Below are 18,501 nucleotides of genomic sequence, written 5' to 3' on the forward strand. Positions count from 1 at the left end.
TCTGAAAAACAACCCTCCACCACCACCCTCTGTCTTCTACCTTTGAGCCAGTTCTGTATCCAAATGACTAGTTCTCCCTGTATTCCATGAGATCGAACCTCGCTAATCAGTCTCCCATGGGGAACCTTGTCGAACGCCTTACTGAAGTCCACATAGATCAGATCTACTGCTCTGACCTCATCAATCCTCTTTGTTATCTCTTCAAAAAACTCAGTCAAGTTTGTGAGATATGATTTCCCACGCACAAAATCATGTTGACTATCCCGAATCAGTCCTTGCCTTTCCAAACACATGCACATCCTGTCCCTCAGGATTCCCTCCAACAACTTGCCCACCACTGAGGTCAGGCTCACCGGTCTATAGTTCCCTGGCTTGTCTTTATCGCTTTTAAACAGTGGCACCACGTTTGCCAACCTCCAATCTTCTGACACCTCACCTGTGACTATCAATGATACAAATATTTCAGCAAGAGGCCCAGCAATCACTTCTCTAGCTTCCCATAGAGTTCTTGGGTACACCTGATCAGGTCCTGGGGATTTATCCATCTTTAACCGTTTCAAGAAATCAAGCACTTCCTCCTCTGTAATCTAGACATTTTGCAAGATGTCACCATCTATTTCCCTATAATCTGTATCTTCTATAGCCTTTTCCACAGTAAATACTGATGCAAAATATTAAGTTAGTATCTCTCCCATTTTCTGTGGCTCCACACAAAGGCTGCCTTGCTGATCTTTGAGGGACCCTATTCTCTCCCTAGTTATCTTTTTGTCCTTAACATATTTGTAAAAACCCTTAGGATTCTCCTTAATTCTATTTCCCAAAGCTGTCTCATGTCCCCGTTTAGGCCTCCTGATTTCCCTCTTAAGTATTCGCCTAATTCCTTTATACTCTCCTACGGATTCACTCCATTTATCCTGTCTATACCTGACATATGCTTCCTTCTTTTTCTTACCAAACCCTCAATTTCTTTAATCATCCAGCATTCCCTATACCTACCAGCCTTCCCTTTCACCCTGACAGGAATATACTTTCTCTGGATTCTTGTTATCTCAGTTCAGAAGAGATTTACCAGGACACTGCCAGTCATAACAAGAGGCTAGATAAGCTGGAAATTCTTTCACTGGAGCGTAGGAGGTTGAGGGGTGACCTTGGAGAGGTTTATAAAATCACAAGGGGTTTAGATAAGGTGAACGGCAGGTGCCTTTTCCCTTGGATAGAGGGTTTCAAGACTAGGGGACATCTTTTTCAGATGCGAGGAGAAAGATTTTAAAACAACAATTTTTTTTTTTAAAACACAGAGTGGTTCGCGTGCGGAATGAACTTGCTGAGCAAGTGGTGAATGCGGGTACAGTTACAGCCTTGAAAAGATATTTGGATAAGTACGTGAATGAGGAATGTTTGGACAGATATGGGCCAAACACAGGCAGGTGGGACTATGGTTGGCATGGACAGGTTGGATCGAAGGGTCTGTTTTCCATGCTGTATGATTCTGACTCTGATGCCTTAGCGTTCTGGTTGTGGGGACAGAGCCCTTGAAGGCACATTCAGATTTTTTGGGGAGGCTACTGCACATGTCCTAATCATTAAAGAGGAGAGGGGATGTCCCAGAGGTCTGTGAGTGCTTTCAGGAGAGTCCCTGTCATTGATTAATTAATTACTTGCTGTATGGGCTTGGGGAAGGGGCAGCTGTGGAGGTGTGCAGGTTCTTTGGTCGTTCCAATATTGAGAAGGGGTTCCCTGAATTGTCTCAGTATTTAAAAAAGGTCAACTTTTGATTTCTGAAAATGGGTCATTGGACTCAAAACGTTAACTCTGATTTCTCTCCACAGATGCTGCCAGACCTGCTGAGCTTTTCCAGTAATTCCTGTGTTTGTTTGAGGAAATCTCTGACCGGTTCAACACACGAACTATGGTCAAAGAGAGCGTGCAGCACAGGAACCAGCTGCCTGCCTCAACTAGTCTGCACTGGTGTCTGCCTTCCTCACCAGGCCCCACCCATCCTCACATCAGCAGAAGATCTTTTCAGTCCTTTCTCACTACTCTGCTCATCCTTAGATACTGCGACACCGTTCACATCAACCGTGGTCTGTGGGAGCGAGTTCCAGATGCTCACTGGTCTCCAGGGACGGCAGTTTCTCCTGTGTCACGTCAAAACCAACTGGCAACATTGGAGTGGAATGGCCAGTTCCAGCACTGACCACGTGCCTTCCGTCGGAAAGATTTCGGGACACCTTCTTGCTCCAGAAAACCAAAGCCAGGACCTTGGCTTGTGAACACGCGGGGTTCAGTAACACAGAATGTGGGCGGTCTGTCTCGAACAACACCAGACCATTTGGCCTCTCAAGCCTGCTGCACCAATCAATAAAGAGACCACAGTCTGCTTGAGCGAAGTTCAGCCAACTTCCATGTTGATGGCTATTCGATTCCCCTCTTCCTGAAAAGAATCCCCAATGCTTACTCTGTCGATTTTAATTAACAATTTTTTCATCCCGTGCCACTTTTAATGTTTCATCTATCTGCACCATCAGGTCTCTATTATTCTCAATGCTCCTATTAACAGTGTCACAAACCCTGTCTGCTTTACTTGCTGCTCGTGGGATGTGGGCATTGCTGGCTGGGCCAGCAGTTATTGCCCATCCCTGATTGCCAGGGCAGTTAAAAGACAACTACATCGCTGTGGGTCTGGAGTCACATGTAGGCCAGAGCAAGGAAGTACAGCAGATTTCCTTCCCTGAAGGACATAAGTGAACCATATGGGTTCTTCTGACAATTGATACCAGACTGTTAACTCCAGATTTTTAGTGAATCTAAATTCCACGATGGAGGGATTCGGACCCGGATCCCCAGAATACCACCCGAGTCTCTGGATTGAGAGTCCAGTGCTAATATAACTGGGCCATCATCTCCCCAAGGATCTGTGTACACATACTCCCTGGGTCCTTTTGCTCCTGCACTCCTTCTGAATTGTACCTCCTATTTTATAAAGATGACCCAGTGTGACACACACACACCCTGTAAATAAGCAGAAGAGCTAAAGGTGCACAGGAAAATGCAACACCTCGTTCGGTAATACAGAAATCAATTTTGATTCTGTTAATAAAGCAGGGAGCAGTAAAGTTCACTTCGCAGTGATCGAGGTGAAGTAAACAGTAAGTGATCTGACTTACCTCTAAGTGGGAGAGGAAAGGATTTCCGATTCCACCGAACACCATGGGCCCTTCCCACATGCTGGGGTTCGGTCGAGGGGGTGCCTGTGAGCAAGGAGGCAGTGAGAGAGTTTTAAACAGGCAGGGATCATACAGAAAGTGTCTCGAAGACACCAGCCCGAGGTGTCAGTGCACAAGAGAGTGGGGGAGCTGGCGCTGTGGGGACAGGCTGGGCTGGACTCGACTCACCTGCAGCGGAAGGTTAGACGGCACTGCCCTCATGATGGCTGGGTCCTCCAGGTCACTGTCAATGACCAGCTTGCTGATGCTCTCCGCCAAGTTGCTCTCCTTCAACAGGTCATCTGGGTCCCCTGTCGGATCAGCCAGGCCGTCATGCTGCTCCTCCCAGTCCTCTGCCAAGCCGAAATTCAAGAGAGTCAGACGGAGCTTTGGCTCTTTTTGCCAGGCAACTACGTCATTCAGCAGCGATCCAAACACGCGCGCAAACCCCCCAATTCACCATCAACCCTCTGCCCATAGACAGTCACCCGTAACACACAGCCAATGTACTGACAGTCAGAGATCTCCCCGATTGTGATGTCAAGTTGATTTTCTGAAACATAACTTTTATACAACATATCCAAGAGCATATTCCAAGTCAATTCAAACAGGGCACTGCATGACGAACAACAGCGGTCAGCATTTCTACACTGAGCACTCTGCACTCTTCAGTGCTTCAATATAATTACATTACATCTAATAACAAGCATACTTCCCAAGAGGGTTTGAGAGCTAAGGGGCAACTTAAGATGAAAAACCTTACATGTTAGCTTTTCCATACTGTGCCGTGACCATTTAGAACACAGCTAAATGGTAGACCTGGTCATTGCAACGTGCCTGTCTGGCAACACTCTGATGTGGGGAAACATGGAGAATAAGCAGACAATGCACAAGCTTCCAGCTGGTGAATTTGTGCTGACCACTAAGTTGGTGGTCCTCCAGCAGCAGCAGCTCAGCATCCCCGAAAACAGCCTCACAGAACAGAGTTCTGACATGCAACTGCTGTTCAAGCTGTCACAATGGTCCAGCAGCCAGACCCCAGTGAGAGTCAGATGGACAAGGCAGACAAGAATGGAATATCTGCAAATGATTGCTGAGGGGGCATTTGAACAAACCTCCCACGCCATGACTTACCGACCGCACCAGGCCCGAACGTGTCGTCATTGAACTGGTCGATATCGTGATCTTCCTCTTGGAGAGCTTCTTCATCTTCCTCGATCGGGCTGTCATCGAGGGACTGAAAGGACAAGATGCATATCATTACTGGCCAGGCAAGGCTTGGAAATGCCCTCAGGAAGTGACAAGACTGGACCTGCATCCCCAAGGGTTTGGAAAAATAAGAGGTGGGTTCAACAAAGCACGGAGGCTAAGTTGCAGAAAGGACATTCCCCTGGCAGAGAGCGGGGCCGAGAAGCAGGGCACAGAGTCTCAGAAAAAGTGGCAAGCTATTTAGCACTGACACGACTTGGAAGGTCCTTACTAAATAAATACCTAACCATGTTTTGAAAACAGGTCACATTACCAGAAGAGGAAATGCTCAAGGTTAGCAAAGGTTACAAAGAGATCTTGATCAATTGGGTCAATGGGGTGAAGAGTGACAGAGGGAGCTTAACTTGAATAAAAACAAGGTGCTGCATTTTGGTAAAGCTAACAAGGGCAGGACTTATACAATTAAAAGTCGGGCTTTGGGTTGTGTCACAGAACCAATTGACCTCGGGCTTCAGGTACATAATTCTTTGAAGTTTGTGACACAGATAAATAGGATGGTTAAGAAGGCATTTGGCACACTAGCCTTCATTGCTCAGACCTTGGCGCATAGGAGTTGCACAGGACATTGGTGAGGTCTCTTCTGGAGTACTGTGTCCAGTTATAGAGACATAGAGATGTACAGCATAGAAACAGACCCTTCGGTCCAACCCGTCCATGCCGACCAGATATCCCAACCCAATCCAGTCCCACCTGCCAGCACCCAGCCCATATCCCTCCAAACCCTTCTTATTCATATACCCATCCAAAGGCCTCTTAAATGTTGCAATTGTACCAGCCTCCACCACATCCTCTGGCAGCTCATTCCATACACGTACCACCCTCTGCGTGAAAAAGTTGCCCCTTAGGTCTCTTGTATATCTTTCCGCTCTCACCCGAAACCTATGCCCTCTAGTTATGGACTCCCCTACCCCAGGGAAAAGACTTTGTCTATTTACCCTATCCATGCACCTCATAATTTTGTAAACCTCTATAAGGTCACCCCTCAGCCTCCGACGCTCCAGGGAAAACAGCCCCCGCCTGTTCAACCTCTCCCTCTAGCTCAGATCCTCCAACCCTGGCAACATCCTTGTAAATCTGTTCTGAACCCTTTCAAGTTTCACAAAATCGTGTCCACAGGAGGGAGGCCAGAATCACACGCAATTCTCCAAAAGTGGTCAAACTCACATTCTGTAGAACCATTATAGGACCCACCAACTCCCATACTCAATGCATTGATCAATAAAGGAAAGCATACAAAACGCCTTCTTAACTATCCTGTCTATCTGCAACTCCACTTTTAATGAACTATAAACGTGCACTCTAAGGTCTCTTTGTTCAGCAACACTCCCCAGGACCACAACATTAAGTGTAATAGTCCTGCTCTGACTTGCCTTTCCAAAAGGCAGCAACTCACATTGATCTAAATTAAAATCCTCAGCTTATTGGCCTATCTGATCAGAATCCCGTTGTACCTGAGGTAACATTCTTCGCTGTCCACTACACCTCCAGTTTTGGTGTCATCTGCAAATTTACTAACTGTATCTCCTAAGTTTGCATCCGAATCATTTATATAAACGACGAAAAACAGTGGACCCAGCACCGGGCCTTGCCGCACTCTACTGGTCATAAGCCTCTAGTCTGAAAAGCAAACCTTCACCATCAGCCCGCATCAGCTACCTTCGAGCCAGTACTGTATCCAAATGGCTGGCTCTCCCTGCATTGTGTGTGATCCAAACTTGTTGGCCCGTCTACCACCAGGACTTAGAGGCTCACTGAAAATATTCAAAAGAGAGATCGAGGAATGCCTGAATGTTAAGGGTAGTAAATAACAGAGATAGTGCAGAAAAATGGTATTGAGGTAATCAAACAGCAAAGCAACATCGATGGGCCAAGCTGCCTTCCCTGCCTCTACTTAGGTGGTTTCTACTTACTGAGTTCTGATAAACATAGCATACAGAGTTCCTGTACACTGTTGTCACCTTCATTTCATACTGGGTGTTACTGTGCACAGTTCTGATCTCCACATCATACAAGACCACTGTGCAGAGTGCACATTTCGATATTTCTCAGAGTCAGCAGGCAGAGTGCATATCATTCTGGGAGTTATTGTGTGCAGTTCCTGTTTCTATATTACATCAGAAAGGGCACAGGAAGGGTAAATAGACAAGTTATTTTCCCTGGGGTGGGGACGTCCAGAACAAGAGGGCATAGGTTTAGGGTGAGGGTAAAGATTTAAAAGGGCAGCTTTTTCACATACACGGTGGTGCATGCATAGAATGAGCTACCAGAGGAAGTGGTACAGGCTGGTTGCAACACTGAAAAGGCATCTGGATGGGTGTATGAAGGGAAAGGGTTTGCAGGGATATGGGCTGGGTGCTGGAAAGTGGGAGTAGATTAGGTTGGGATATCTGGTCAGCATGGACGAGTTGGACTGGAGGCTCTGTTTTCCATGCAGTACATCTCTATGATTCAAAGACACATGGGAGCACTGTACACCTTCCAAACTTGAAAGATGTCAATTCCAAATCACTTGGAGGGGAACTGGCAGGTGGTGTTGTTTCTATGTGTTCAGAATGAATTAGAATTAATTTTTTTTTGGTCTATTGTACTCAAGTGGATTTACTTGTCCTTCTCCTTCTGGACAGTTTGGCAAATCCTGCCTGAAAGTTCTGGCCAATCTCTGCAGTCCATCTTGCAGATAGCATACACCGTTAGTTGCTGAGCATGAGCCATGGAGAGAGTCAACATTTCTGGATGTGGTGCCAAACAAAACAAGCTGCTCTGTCATGGATGGTGTCCTGAACGTACGCAACATTCAGAACAAGCACAAGGACAGGGAAATGGGTATGATCTTACAGCCATTACGGAGACATGTTAACAAGGAACTGAAAGCTGGGAAATAAATATTCAGAGCAATGTGACATTTCGAAAGGACAGACAGGAAGTAAGGAATGATGGGTAGCATTGTTAGCACGGGATGGAATAAGCAGTACAGCAAGAAATTATTAATGATCGGAAGATACAGAACCCACATCGGTGGAAAATAAGAAATAAAAAGGGGAAGATGACTCCAGCAGCAGTCGCACACAGGTTGCCAAGCAGCTGCCATAACAAAAGCATATATTAATCATTGGTATTTTTAATCTTAATGCAGATTGGGATGGTCAGATTGGCAGAGATAGCCACGAGGAAGAAGTCAGACTGTGTTTTTTTGGACAGTTTCCACGAACAGTAATAATAATAATAATAATAATAATAATAATAATAATAAAAGAACTGCAGGAGATGGAGATCTAAAAAACAAAGACACCAAGTGCTTACACTCCTACCTTCACATCCAAAGCACCACAAGCCACCATTACCACCACCTCCGGCGGGATGCTACACAGACTTATATCCCCCCCCGACCCACACTTGGCAGCAATCCATATGGACCCAGGACACCCTGGTCCACTCCTCCTCTGCTCTCAACAACCCAGCACCTTCCCACGAAATCGCAGAAGGTCCAACGTTTGCCCGTTTACCCCCTCCTTCTTCATTACCTCAGGACCTAGATACACCATCCAGGGAGCGCAGCAATTCACCTGCACTTCATTCAATCCAATCTGCTGTATTCGGTGTTCATAATGAGGTCTCCTGTCTGCTGGGGAGATGAAAGACAGAATGCCTCTGCTCTACTTTTCTAATTTCTGGTATTACACACCCTGTTCTGCTTCTGAGATATTTCTTCATTGGAATTTATGATCTTGGTAATCGTTCAACATAGTAATAGTCACACTTGTTGAATCAAGAGACTCAGATCACCGGCGATGTCAAAATGCCACTGATCACCAATGGTCCTTCCCGTTATTAGCTTGGACATCTGTGAAGGACGACCTCTAATTCTATCCCTCTCGCTCATGTTCTGTGCTCTGTTTACAATTCGCTGCATTGGCCAAAAGCAACTGTTAATCAATATCTCGTGACATCGTGATATTTCAGGGCACTGAAGGCGAGCTCATACAGCCAATTTTCAGAAGCCGTTTGATGAGATGCCACACAGATCCAATGCCAACGATTGCACAATGTTCAGCATCATTCGCACCTCCTCAGATATTGAAGCAGTCCAGGTTCAAATGCAACAAGATCTGGACAATACTCACGTTTGTACTGACATATGCCAATAATGTTCATACCACACAACTGCCAAGCAAAGACCATCTCTATAAAGAGACAATGCAACCACTACTCCGTGAACATTCAATACAATTATCATCACAAACTTCCAGTGTCAACATCCTTAGGGTCACCATTGACCAGAAACTCAACTGGACCTGCCAGATAAATACACAGCAGGTCTGACACTAGGAACATACTCCAGTGAGGAACTCACCTCCACCCTGGATGGGTGCATACCAGAGGGTTTAATTTCTGTATACAAGTTGTACATTTAAGACAGCTGTAAAGGAATTTCATCTCTCAGAAGGGAGTGCATCTGTGGAATTCTTCACCGCAGAGGGCTGATATAGCTGGGTCGCTTCAAAACTGAAATGGATGGATTTTTAAACTGGAGGGCAATCAAAGGGTACTGAGAAAAGGCATGAATGTGAAGTTGAGGATTAGCAGATTAACCTTGACCCAATTTAATGGCAAAGCAGACTCTGTGGGCTGAATGGCCTACTTTGCTCTTACGTCATACGGTTTTAAGCTTCTTGAGGTTTGTTGGAGCTGTATCCACCCAGGCAAGTGGGGAGTATTCCAGCACACTCCCAGTTTGTGCCTTGTAGATGGTGGACAGGCTCTGGCCAGTCAGGAGGATGAGTTGCTCACTGCAAGATTCACAGTATTTGACGTGCTCTTGTAGCGACAGTGTTCTATGACGAAGCCAACTCAGTTGCTGGTCACTGGTGACCCCAGCACGTTGACTGAGGGATTCAGTAATGGTCAAGTCAGTGAATGGCGGGGATGGTTGGTGTGGTTAGATTGTCTCGTATTGGAGATGCCTGTGGCATGAATGTTACTTCCCACTTGTCAATCATTGGCCTTGATCTCCCCAAAGCCTTGTCCACCATTTGTAATGCACACGTCACAAGTCTGATGGAGAACTCTCAAGATGACCGGATGAGTGCAGCCTCAACACTATTCAAGAAGGTCCACAGCACCCAGGGCAAAGATGCCTGCTTGTTTGGCACTCCATCTACCACATTCAACGTAAAACAGTGGCAGCAGTGCATACCACCTACATTAACCGACCAGGGCTCCTCTGACCCATGACCTGAACTGCTTCTACCCCTGCTCCATCAAAAAGAGTCACATACCATACTGGATTGGAACTACTTAGTGATGCTTTTCCACTGGGGCTGGTTCAAAATCCTGAAACTCCTTTCCGAAGAGACCCACAATTGTCACTATGTCCCTGCTTCAAAACAGCAGGTCACCACAAACCTCAGCATGGTCAATTACACGGGCACCATTTTCATACACACTGTTGGCGCTGTGACTTGGTTGGCAATGAATGTTGGTCCAGCCAGTGAAACATACCCATCCTGGGTACAGATTAAAGAAACCTTGTTGATCAGTTAATAGCAAAACAATTCTCACCTAGAGTGAGATGAAGAGATACCAACAACACTGGTCACCAAATCTGGATCTACAAGATGGATTTCAAAGTTTGAAAATTCAGATTCAGGGAAGAAATTCCAGAGCTCAGAGCCCAGGCGGCTGGACGAACGACGACCAACAGTTGCAAGATTAAAATCCACAAAAATCCAGCTGGCTGGTACGTTGGATTAGTGGTTAGCAGTGCTGCCTCACAGCATCGAGAACCTGAGTTCGATTCCAACCTCGGATGAATGTCTGTGTGGAGTTTGCACATTTTCCCCCGTGTCGGCATGGATTTCCTCCAGGTACTCTGGTCTCCTTCCACGCTCCAAAGATGTGCAGATTCGGGTGGATTGGCCATGATAAGTTGCCCCTCAGTGTCTAGGGATGTGCATGCTCGGTGGGTTAGCCACAGAAAATGCGGGGTTACAGGGATAAGGCAGGGGATAGGAAGCTCTTGAGAGGGTCGGCGTGGGCTGAGTAGCCTTCCTCCACACAGTAGAGATTCTATGATACTGCTTTGCCACAAAATAAGGATGCCTCTCTGCCTTGAAATTAATACAACTCTGACGTTGTAAATATGTATTACAGAAATACATTCTCAAAATAGGCCAGCATCTCAGTTGATCATCCCTATTTTAAGCAAGCTGGAATATGTGGGGATTGATTATTTATGCCTGACAACACTTGTGACTCTTTGGAGTTATATCACAATGGAAGGCAGGCTGTTTCTTGCTAGATTGTACTTGATCAACTGTCCCAGCCCAATCTACGGCAAAAGAAACCAAACTCCTTGTTAATATGGATATCAAACCATAGAGAAGACCCCATTTCACTCAATCCCTGCCTTCCTGCACATGACTGAATGACAAGAGATTTTGACTTTGCCGATGTTGCTGGCTCCTAGGAAAGTACACTTTATTCCCAACAAAGATTTCTCACAGCATAAGACTCTTCCTGATCGCTGCCTCTCCCTTTGAGTCTCTTGAGCTGCCTTCAATTTCTCCTCTCCATCTCTCACCCATCTCTCTTTCTTCATCTCCATTGCTATCACGCCTCACAATCTTCCCACCTCAGGCGACTGACTGTGTGGAGTTTGCACATTCTCACCCGTGTCTGCGTGGGTTTTCTCCCACAGTCCAAAAATGTGCAGGTGAGGTGAATTGGCCATGCTAAATTGCCCGTAGTTTAGGGGCAGGGGTAAATGTAGGGGAATGGATTGCGCTTCGGCGGGTCGGTGTGGACTTGTTGGGCCGAAGGGCCTATTTCCACACTTTAAGTAATCTAATCTAATCTCGTGACTCACCTATCCACAGCTCATCTCAATCTCGTGCTTTACAATGCCTCATCCCATGCCTACCTGGTCATCTTCTCATTCGCTGTCTATCTTTCTCACTCGACTGCACACCCAGGCTTGCCCTCCGTCTCTGCTGCTCTTTCTCAACATTCTCCGTTCCTCATCACCAGCCTCCCCCACTCATACGTATTACAAACATGAAACATGCACTTTACCTTAATCATCATCATCATGTTCCCCCCCCCCCCCCCCTCCGCCCCCGAAGTAGACCAGCCAGACAGCTCTCCAGGGGAAATCATTTACAGGAGTTCAACCTGACATATTCACTTTTCACCTTCAGGGATTTTATTTTAACAGTCTGTGTTAATTTGAGGAATTTGTTATCTAAGCTCACATTCCCAGGACAGGGTCAGATACACAGTAAATCAAACAAAGCTCAAAGACAGTCAAGTCTGAAAGCTCCAAACTAGAGGGAGATAGTGGGTCGTGATTATGTCACTGGAGCAGATATCCAGACGCCCAGACAAGTGCACTGGGGACAAGGGTTCAAATCCCATTAATGCACCTGATAGAACTTTAAGAAGTAAATTGATAAATCTGGAATTAACAGCTAGTCTCAGAATCGGAAACCAACAGCAATTGTTACAGAAACCAATTTGATTCACCTTACTTGGTCTGATTAATCAGTGACAGGCTTACATGTGGTGGACTTGTGTGTTCACTGAATTGGAATGGACAAGTTAGTCAGCTCACGCAGACTTTGAAAAGAGCATCAAATGTTCACCCACGAAGAAAGAAACCCACCCATCCATCCCCACCCATTTTTCAAGTATGTAGTTACAGAAGTTCTGGTCTCTCCCCAATCGGGAAGGTGCTGTTAAACTTGAACAGGTTCACAATAGATTAACAAGTATGTTGCCAGGGTTTTTTTGGGGGTGGGGGTGTTGAGCTACAGGGAGAGGCTAAGTAGGATGGAGCTGCTTTCCCTGGAGCATCAGAGGCTGAGGAGTGACCTTGTAGAGGTTTATAAAATCATATGGGGAATGGATAGGGTGAATAGACGGCCATCGTTTCTCCAAAGTCGGGGAGTACAAAACTAGAGGGCATAGATTTAAGGTGAGAAGGGAAAGATTTAAAAGGGACCTAAAGGGGAATGTTTTCACATTGAGGGTGGTACTGTGTTTGGAATGAGCTGCCAGGGATGATTGTGGAGGCTGGTACAATTACAACATCTCTCTGCCGAGAAAATTATTTGCCCCGTGCTTCTCTTCACTCGACCTGACGAAGGAGCAGCACTCTGAAAGCCTGTGATTTCAAATGAACTTGTTAGACTATAACCTGGCGTTGTGTACCTTCTAACATTTAAAAGGTATCTGGATGGGTATGTGAAAAGAAAGGTCTTAGAGGGACATGGGTCAAATCAGACGAAATTAATTTAGGATATCTGGTCAACGTGGACGAAAGGTCTGTTTCTGTGCTGTCTATCTCTATGTCTATTTCCAATATGTTCTGTCGAGAACAAAATTAGGCCTTGGCGTTTTCAGTTTCCCCTGAGAGCATGTGTTTGTTTATTCCAAGCTATCAATTCCCTTTTTGTTTTGATCCTAGCTGATGGCAATACTGAACAAGTCAGGTTCCAGAATCAAATCTGGCTTGGTGAACTAAGTTTTACATTTTGATTTCTTCACCATAAGTTCAGCCACTGAATTTATACAAATGCAACGTGCATGCGAACACACACACGTACAGTTGTGCATGTACTTTGTATGAAAAAACACACATTTTATTACAGTGACAAAAGACACCTTGGAAATACCTTTTTGCAAAGATCAGAAAAAAGGTAAAACACTATATCCTCACAAAATTCTTCACAGATACACAGTGAAGTAAAACTAATACTTTGATTCCTTTTTTTTTAAATCAACGGAAAAGGCTACAAGCTATCAGTGAATTACTGTATTCACCAGCTTCAGTCACTCCAGCTGAGAAGTGTAAGATGAGAACGAGGGCTTTTCCCAAACCTATCTACTTGGACTGCTGAAGTAGCTTCTGACCTTTTTTTTCCAGTTCTGAAGACCTAGAGACTGCCAATATCAAAATTTCTCGACGCAAAATGCATCTTTTCTCTCTGAACTGGATATGCTGACATTTTCTGTCAATCTGTCTCCTTTTGGGTCATAAATCTTCCAAGTCAGTGAATACTTCTAGTTCAGCAATCATCTCACCATGTAGCGTTTTGCTTGTCTTGTGAGTTTACTCAAAGCAGATGATGATCTATTGGCAAAAAGATTGTTTCGGACCATTTCATAAAGTCACCTTCACTGTACCAAAAACCAAAAACTCACTGACCTCTATTTTATAACCAAAGTCCCAAACAATAATATATTATAATTCTTTGCCACACTTCATTATTTGAAAATACTTGAGACTCAAGCTTCAGTGCAAAGATAAAAGTCTAATTTCTGCAAGAGATAGTTATGCAGCAGGCCATTCAGCCCCTCAAGTCAAGATACTCCCCAGAGATCTATCCAGTTAATCTCAGGCTTCACCTTTAGCCCCACTGATTTATTTCCTTCAAACAACTATCCAACTTCCCTTGGAAGTGCTTGCTTATTGTCACCTCATAAATAAAACACATGCAGACACTACCTTTGCCACAACACCCCATAGATTGTTCAGAGCGGTGTTGAACAGACAGAACTACGGCGCTACAAATGTGTGTCAGCACAGTGCTGTAACATCAAATACACAAACTCCATACTCTGATACCTCAAATATGTTTAACAGAAAGCTAACAGTGTGCCTTGAATATTTTACTTACACCTGAACACAGTGGCATGGTGGCTCAGTGGTTAGCACTGCTGCCTCACAGCGCCAGGGACCTGGGTTCAACTCCAGCCTTGGGCAACTGTCTGCGTGGAGTTTGCACATTCTCCCCGTGTCTGCGTGGGTTTCCTCCGGGTGCTCTGGTTTTATGGGCGGCATGGTGGCACAGTGGTTAGCACTGCTACCTCGCAGCGCCGGAGACCCGGGTTCAATTCCCGCCTCAGGCGACTGACTGTGTGGAGTTTGCACGTTCTCCCCGTGTCTGCGTGGGCTTCCTCCGGGTGCTCCGGTTTCCTCCCACAGTCCAAAGATGTGCAGGTCAGGTGAATTGGCCATGCTAAATTGCCCGTAGTGTTAAGTAAGGGGTAAATGTAGGGGTATGGGTGGGTGTGCGCTTCGGCGGGTCGGTGTGGACTTGTTGGGCTGAAGGGCCTGTTTCCACACTGTAATGTAATCTAATCTAAAACAAATTTTTGAGACTTCCGTGCATAGAGCTGAAAATCGCCTTGCATCCCTGCAGGGAGAGGGGAGGGAAGTTGGGGGTTGGAGGGAAGTGTGATATGAATGAAGCTAAGAAATAAATGCTTCAAAACATAGCAGCTGACTTGTATTCATCAAGTCCCACACTATGGTGAACCGGCATTGAGATGTGACGTAATACACATTGAGCACAACAAACGGGCAAACAGTTCTTGGAGTTAGCTGAGAGGGAACATTTGACCTCATTGAACTTCACAGCATAAAGGTGACACTTTTGCCAACTGCAGCGTTCCTCAGTAATGACCCTCAAGTAGTGCACGCCACTACATCAGCGCAGACCCCCTGACAGTGCGTCGTTCCCCCAGCACAGACCCTCCCACAGTACTGACCCTCTGACAATGCAGCGCTCCCTCAGCACTGGACTTCTGACAGTGCGGCGATCCCTCAGCACTGACCCTCTGACAGTGTGGCAGTCCATTAGCACTAACCTCTCAACAGTGTGGCGCTCTCCCTCTCGATTCATTAACATAGCATGGCTCCCTCAGTCGTGTTCACTGAACAATGGGCTATGTGGCAGGGTGGAGAAACTGGGATGTCATAGTTTGAGTTGAGGGTGAAGATGGCGGTCCAAGTCAGTGTCCAAAACCTGGGAATAGGGAGGCGCAGGAAGTGGATATTCACAACTGTCGGTGTGTGTGTATTCTTTTGGGCCACAATTCCCATCGTTTGGTGAGGTTTCACACTTCCCAGGGTTAGATTGGAAGTTTGGATGAGGGAGAGGAGGGAAGGGTGCAAGAGTCACAGTCTTTGGAGAGATAGGGTGGGATTACAATACCAAGAGATTTGAGGAGAATGACCGTGTCTGAGGACGGAGTAGTGCTCTCAGCTCGTAGTAGTTGGGTAGAGGTCATGGTTCTTGGGTGTAGAGGAAGTCACAGGCAGGGCACAAAGTTCAAGGATCAGTGGGGGGAGAGGGGTGAGGTAGGAGGTCACAGATTCTGTATTAAATCGTGTTACATTCACTGAATTCACCACTGTTAACATCCAAACGGTGTGGACAACACCACACACTTTAACGGGCGGACAGGGAGGATCACAGTGTTTAGGATGAGGAGCCACAGATATGGGGGAGGTTGTTGGGGGTGGGGGTAGAAATTACAAGATGGAGGGATCACCAGTCTGGAAGGGGAGACGGCAATGTTTGGTCAGAGTCAGTGTCTGGGGTTGGGTCACAGCATCTAGATGAGGTCAGCACCTGGGGAGAGGTCACAGCACTTCGGGGAGGTTAGGGGGGGGGGGGGGGGCGGGAGAGGGCGAACGCCACACCCACTGAGGGGGGGGGGGGGGGGGAGGGTAGGCAAGTCACAGCCCCTGGGGAGGGGGTAGAGCGTCCGCCCCTGGGGGGGGGGGGGGAGGAGAGAAACAAGAAGTTGAAACGTTAAACGCGGGTTCTCTCCTCACAGACCTCCTGTTCTCAGTGCGGGAAGCGAGGCGGAGGAGGGAGGTTTCTCAGGCCGATACCTGAACCCCTTCCTCTCCCGCTGTGAGGGGAGACCCTGGGGGTTAGGCCGCGGCCTTCAGCCCGGGCCTTGGCCCCTCAATCCCCCCCTCACCACAGACGCACACGGTGGGGAATCGAGCGGCCGTTTCGCCTCCCAACTGCCCGCCGCGCTCGGCTCACCTGCCGGTCCGACAGCGCGAACATGTCCCGGGACATGGCTCCGACTCTCGCCACTCCGTCGCTAACCCATCCCGACCGCCGCCATTGGCCGCGCCTGCGCGCACTGCCAGCACCGAGCATGCGCGGTCACGCCGCTGACGGGCTGGGGAGGGAAAGGGGCGGCGGTGCGCCTGCGCGTGCGCGCGGGACCGGGGCCGACGGATCGGCGCGTGCGCGAGAGGCAGGGGCCGACGGATCGGCGCGTGCGCGAGAGGCAGGGGCCGACGGATCGGCGCGTGCGCACTCTCTCCCGATCGCGCGGCCCTCCCCGCCCGTGAAAAAGCGGAGCCGCACCCACTCGGGAAGCATGCGCAAGGAGGCTGCCCGGCTGCGGCATGAGACGTACTGAGCATGCGCGGGAAGGGGAGGGACGACCGTGAGTGAGGGGGCGGGGCTGGACTTTCGGGGGAGAGAGACAACAGGAGATCACGTGTTCCAGAGCCCAGCGAGGGATGGGTGGAGGACGGGGGTGGAGGACGGGGAATGCTTTGTTTAAGGAAGCCATGCAGTCATGGTTTGCAAATGCCGGTGTTGGACTGGGGCGTACAAAGTTAAAAATCACACAACCACCGGTTTAAATGGAAGCACTAGCTTTTGGAGCGCTGCTCCTCCTTCAGGCGCTTCATCAGCAGCGCTCCGAAAGCTAGTGCTTCCAATTAAACCTGTTGGACTATAACCTGGTGTTGTGTGATTTTTAGCCATGCAGTCAGGTTTTCTTCGGAGTCAGTTTGCAGAAAGCTCACCAGGATATAGAATTAGAATTAGAATTAGAATGTCCTTTATTGCCACGTACGCTCAAGGACAGGAGAACAGTGAAAAGTTTGCAAACAGGAGGCTGGAAGAACACAGCAAGCCGGGCGGACCATATGGCCTAGGTACATAAATTAGGCCAGGAGAAAGTGAGGACTTTCGAAATTAATGCAATATTCTCTACTTACCAGTGTGTATGAGTGAGGGAGGTGTTGGGGCGGGTAGTACAATCGGTAGCGCGTCACACCTTTTAATCTGAGGGTGCAGGGTTCTAGTCCCTGATCGGGCTCTGCCTTTAAAAATGGAGTTCTCAGTCCTGTATCTAAACAATCAATTCGTGAGACGAGAAAACCTGATTTGTTTCAAGACTGAAACAAAACACGTCGCCCAGAAGCAGCAGACAGGCTGATTTCAAACTCATTCTGCTGTTCATCCACGTAACATTACCACAGGTAAATGTTTCAATTCCTTCCCTGGTAATTATTTGACACTGTTGAAGTATAGTTTTTGCGCTTGCACTATGGGGAGATTGTGGATATGACTGTGTTACAGAAACACATTGGACAGAGTAGATAAAAGCCGAAAGAATTGCGGATGCTGGCCATCAGAAATTGCTGGAAAAGCTGAGTACCTATGGTAGCATCTGTGGAGAGAAATCAGCGTTACCCGTTTGGGTCGAGTGACTCTTTCTGCAGAGTCTGAGCGAGATTTATTCATAATTTCCCCAGTTGTGAAACTTGAAAGAGTTCAGAAACCATTTCCAAAGTTGTTGCCAGGTTGGAGGACTTGAGCTATAGAGAGAGGCTGAATAGGCTGGGACTGTATCCTCTGGGGGGTTGCAGGCTAATGGGTGACCACTGAGAAGTTTATAAAATCATGAGAGGCATGGATAGGATACATAGACTAAGTGTTTTCTCTGGAGTGTGCGAGTCCAGAACGAGAGGGCATAGATTTAGGGTGAGAGGGGATAATGTTACAAGGAGAATTTTTTTTACAAGCAGAGGATGGTGCATGTGTGCGATGAGCGGCTAGAGGGAGTGGTGCAGGCTGCTACAATGACAACATTGAAAAGGCATTTGGATATGTGCATGAACAGGAAGGTTTTAAAAGATATGGGCCAGCAGCCGGCAAATGGGGCTAACATAGCTTTGGATATCTGGCTTGTATGGACCGAAGGGTGTGGGTGTATTTCTATGATTTAAAGCTCTATAACTGCGTGGTGCGCTCGGGCCTCCACGATAACTGGCAACTTTTGGATTTATGGTTCACGTTGGAATGGTAAAATACAAGCAATCATAATTTCCCAACTCATTTCAGTCGAGGAGCACGAACCCACGGCCTTCTACAGGTAAAGCCGACGTGATAACCACTACACCATGGAACCTACAAGCTCT

At 47.2% G+C, this 18,501-nt stretch overlaps 1 protein-coding gene across 1 annotated transcript in view; it reads right to left on the minus strand.

The window, feature by feature from the left end:
• The window catches only part of patl1 (PAT1 homolog 1, processing body mRNA decay factor), a 51,616-nt gene extending 35,185 nt beyond the window's left edge, over nucleotides 1-16,431 (minus strand). The window contains exons 1-4 of the mRNA XM_087981765.1: nucleotides 16,319-16,431; nucleotides 4,341-4,443; nucleotides 3,396-3,559; nucleotides 3,168-3,251 (exon numbers count right to left, since the gene is read on the minus strand). Coding sequence (XP_087837891.1) covers nucleotides 3,168-3,251; nucleotides 3,396-3,559; nucleotides 4,341-4,443; nucleotides 16,319-16,354 — 387 coding nt within the window. The 5' untranslated portion in view covers nucleotides 16,355-16,431. The remainder of the gene's footprint in view (nucleotides 1-3,167; nucleotides 3,252-3,395; nucleotides 3,560-4,340; nucleotides 4,444-16,318) is intronic.
• Between the last annotated feature and the right edge of the window lie 2,070 nt (nucleotides 16,432-18,501).

This window comes from Chiloscyllium plagiosum, unplaced genomic scaffold, assembly GCF_037043375.1.
Source record: "Chiloscyllium plagiosum isolate Xiang-an unplaced genomic scaffold, Cpla_swu_hap1 HiC_scaffold_40, whole genome shotgun sequence".
NCBI classification, from domain to species: Eukaryota; Metazoa; Chordata; class Chondrichthyes; order Orectolobiformes; family Hemiscylliidae; genus Chiloscyllium; species Chiloscyllium plagiosum.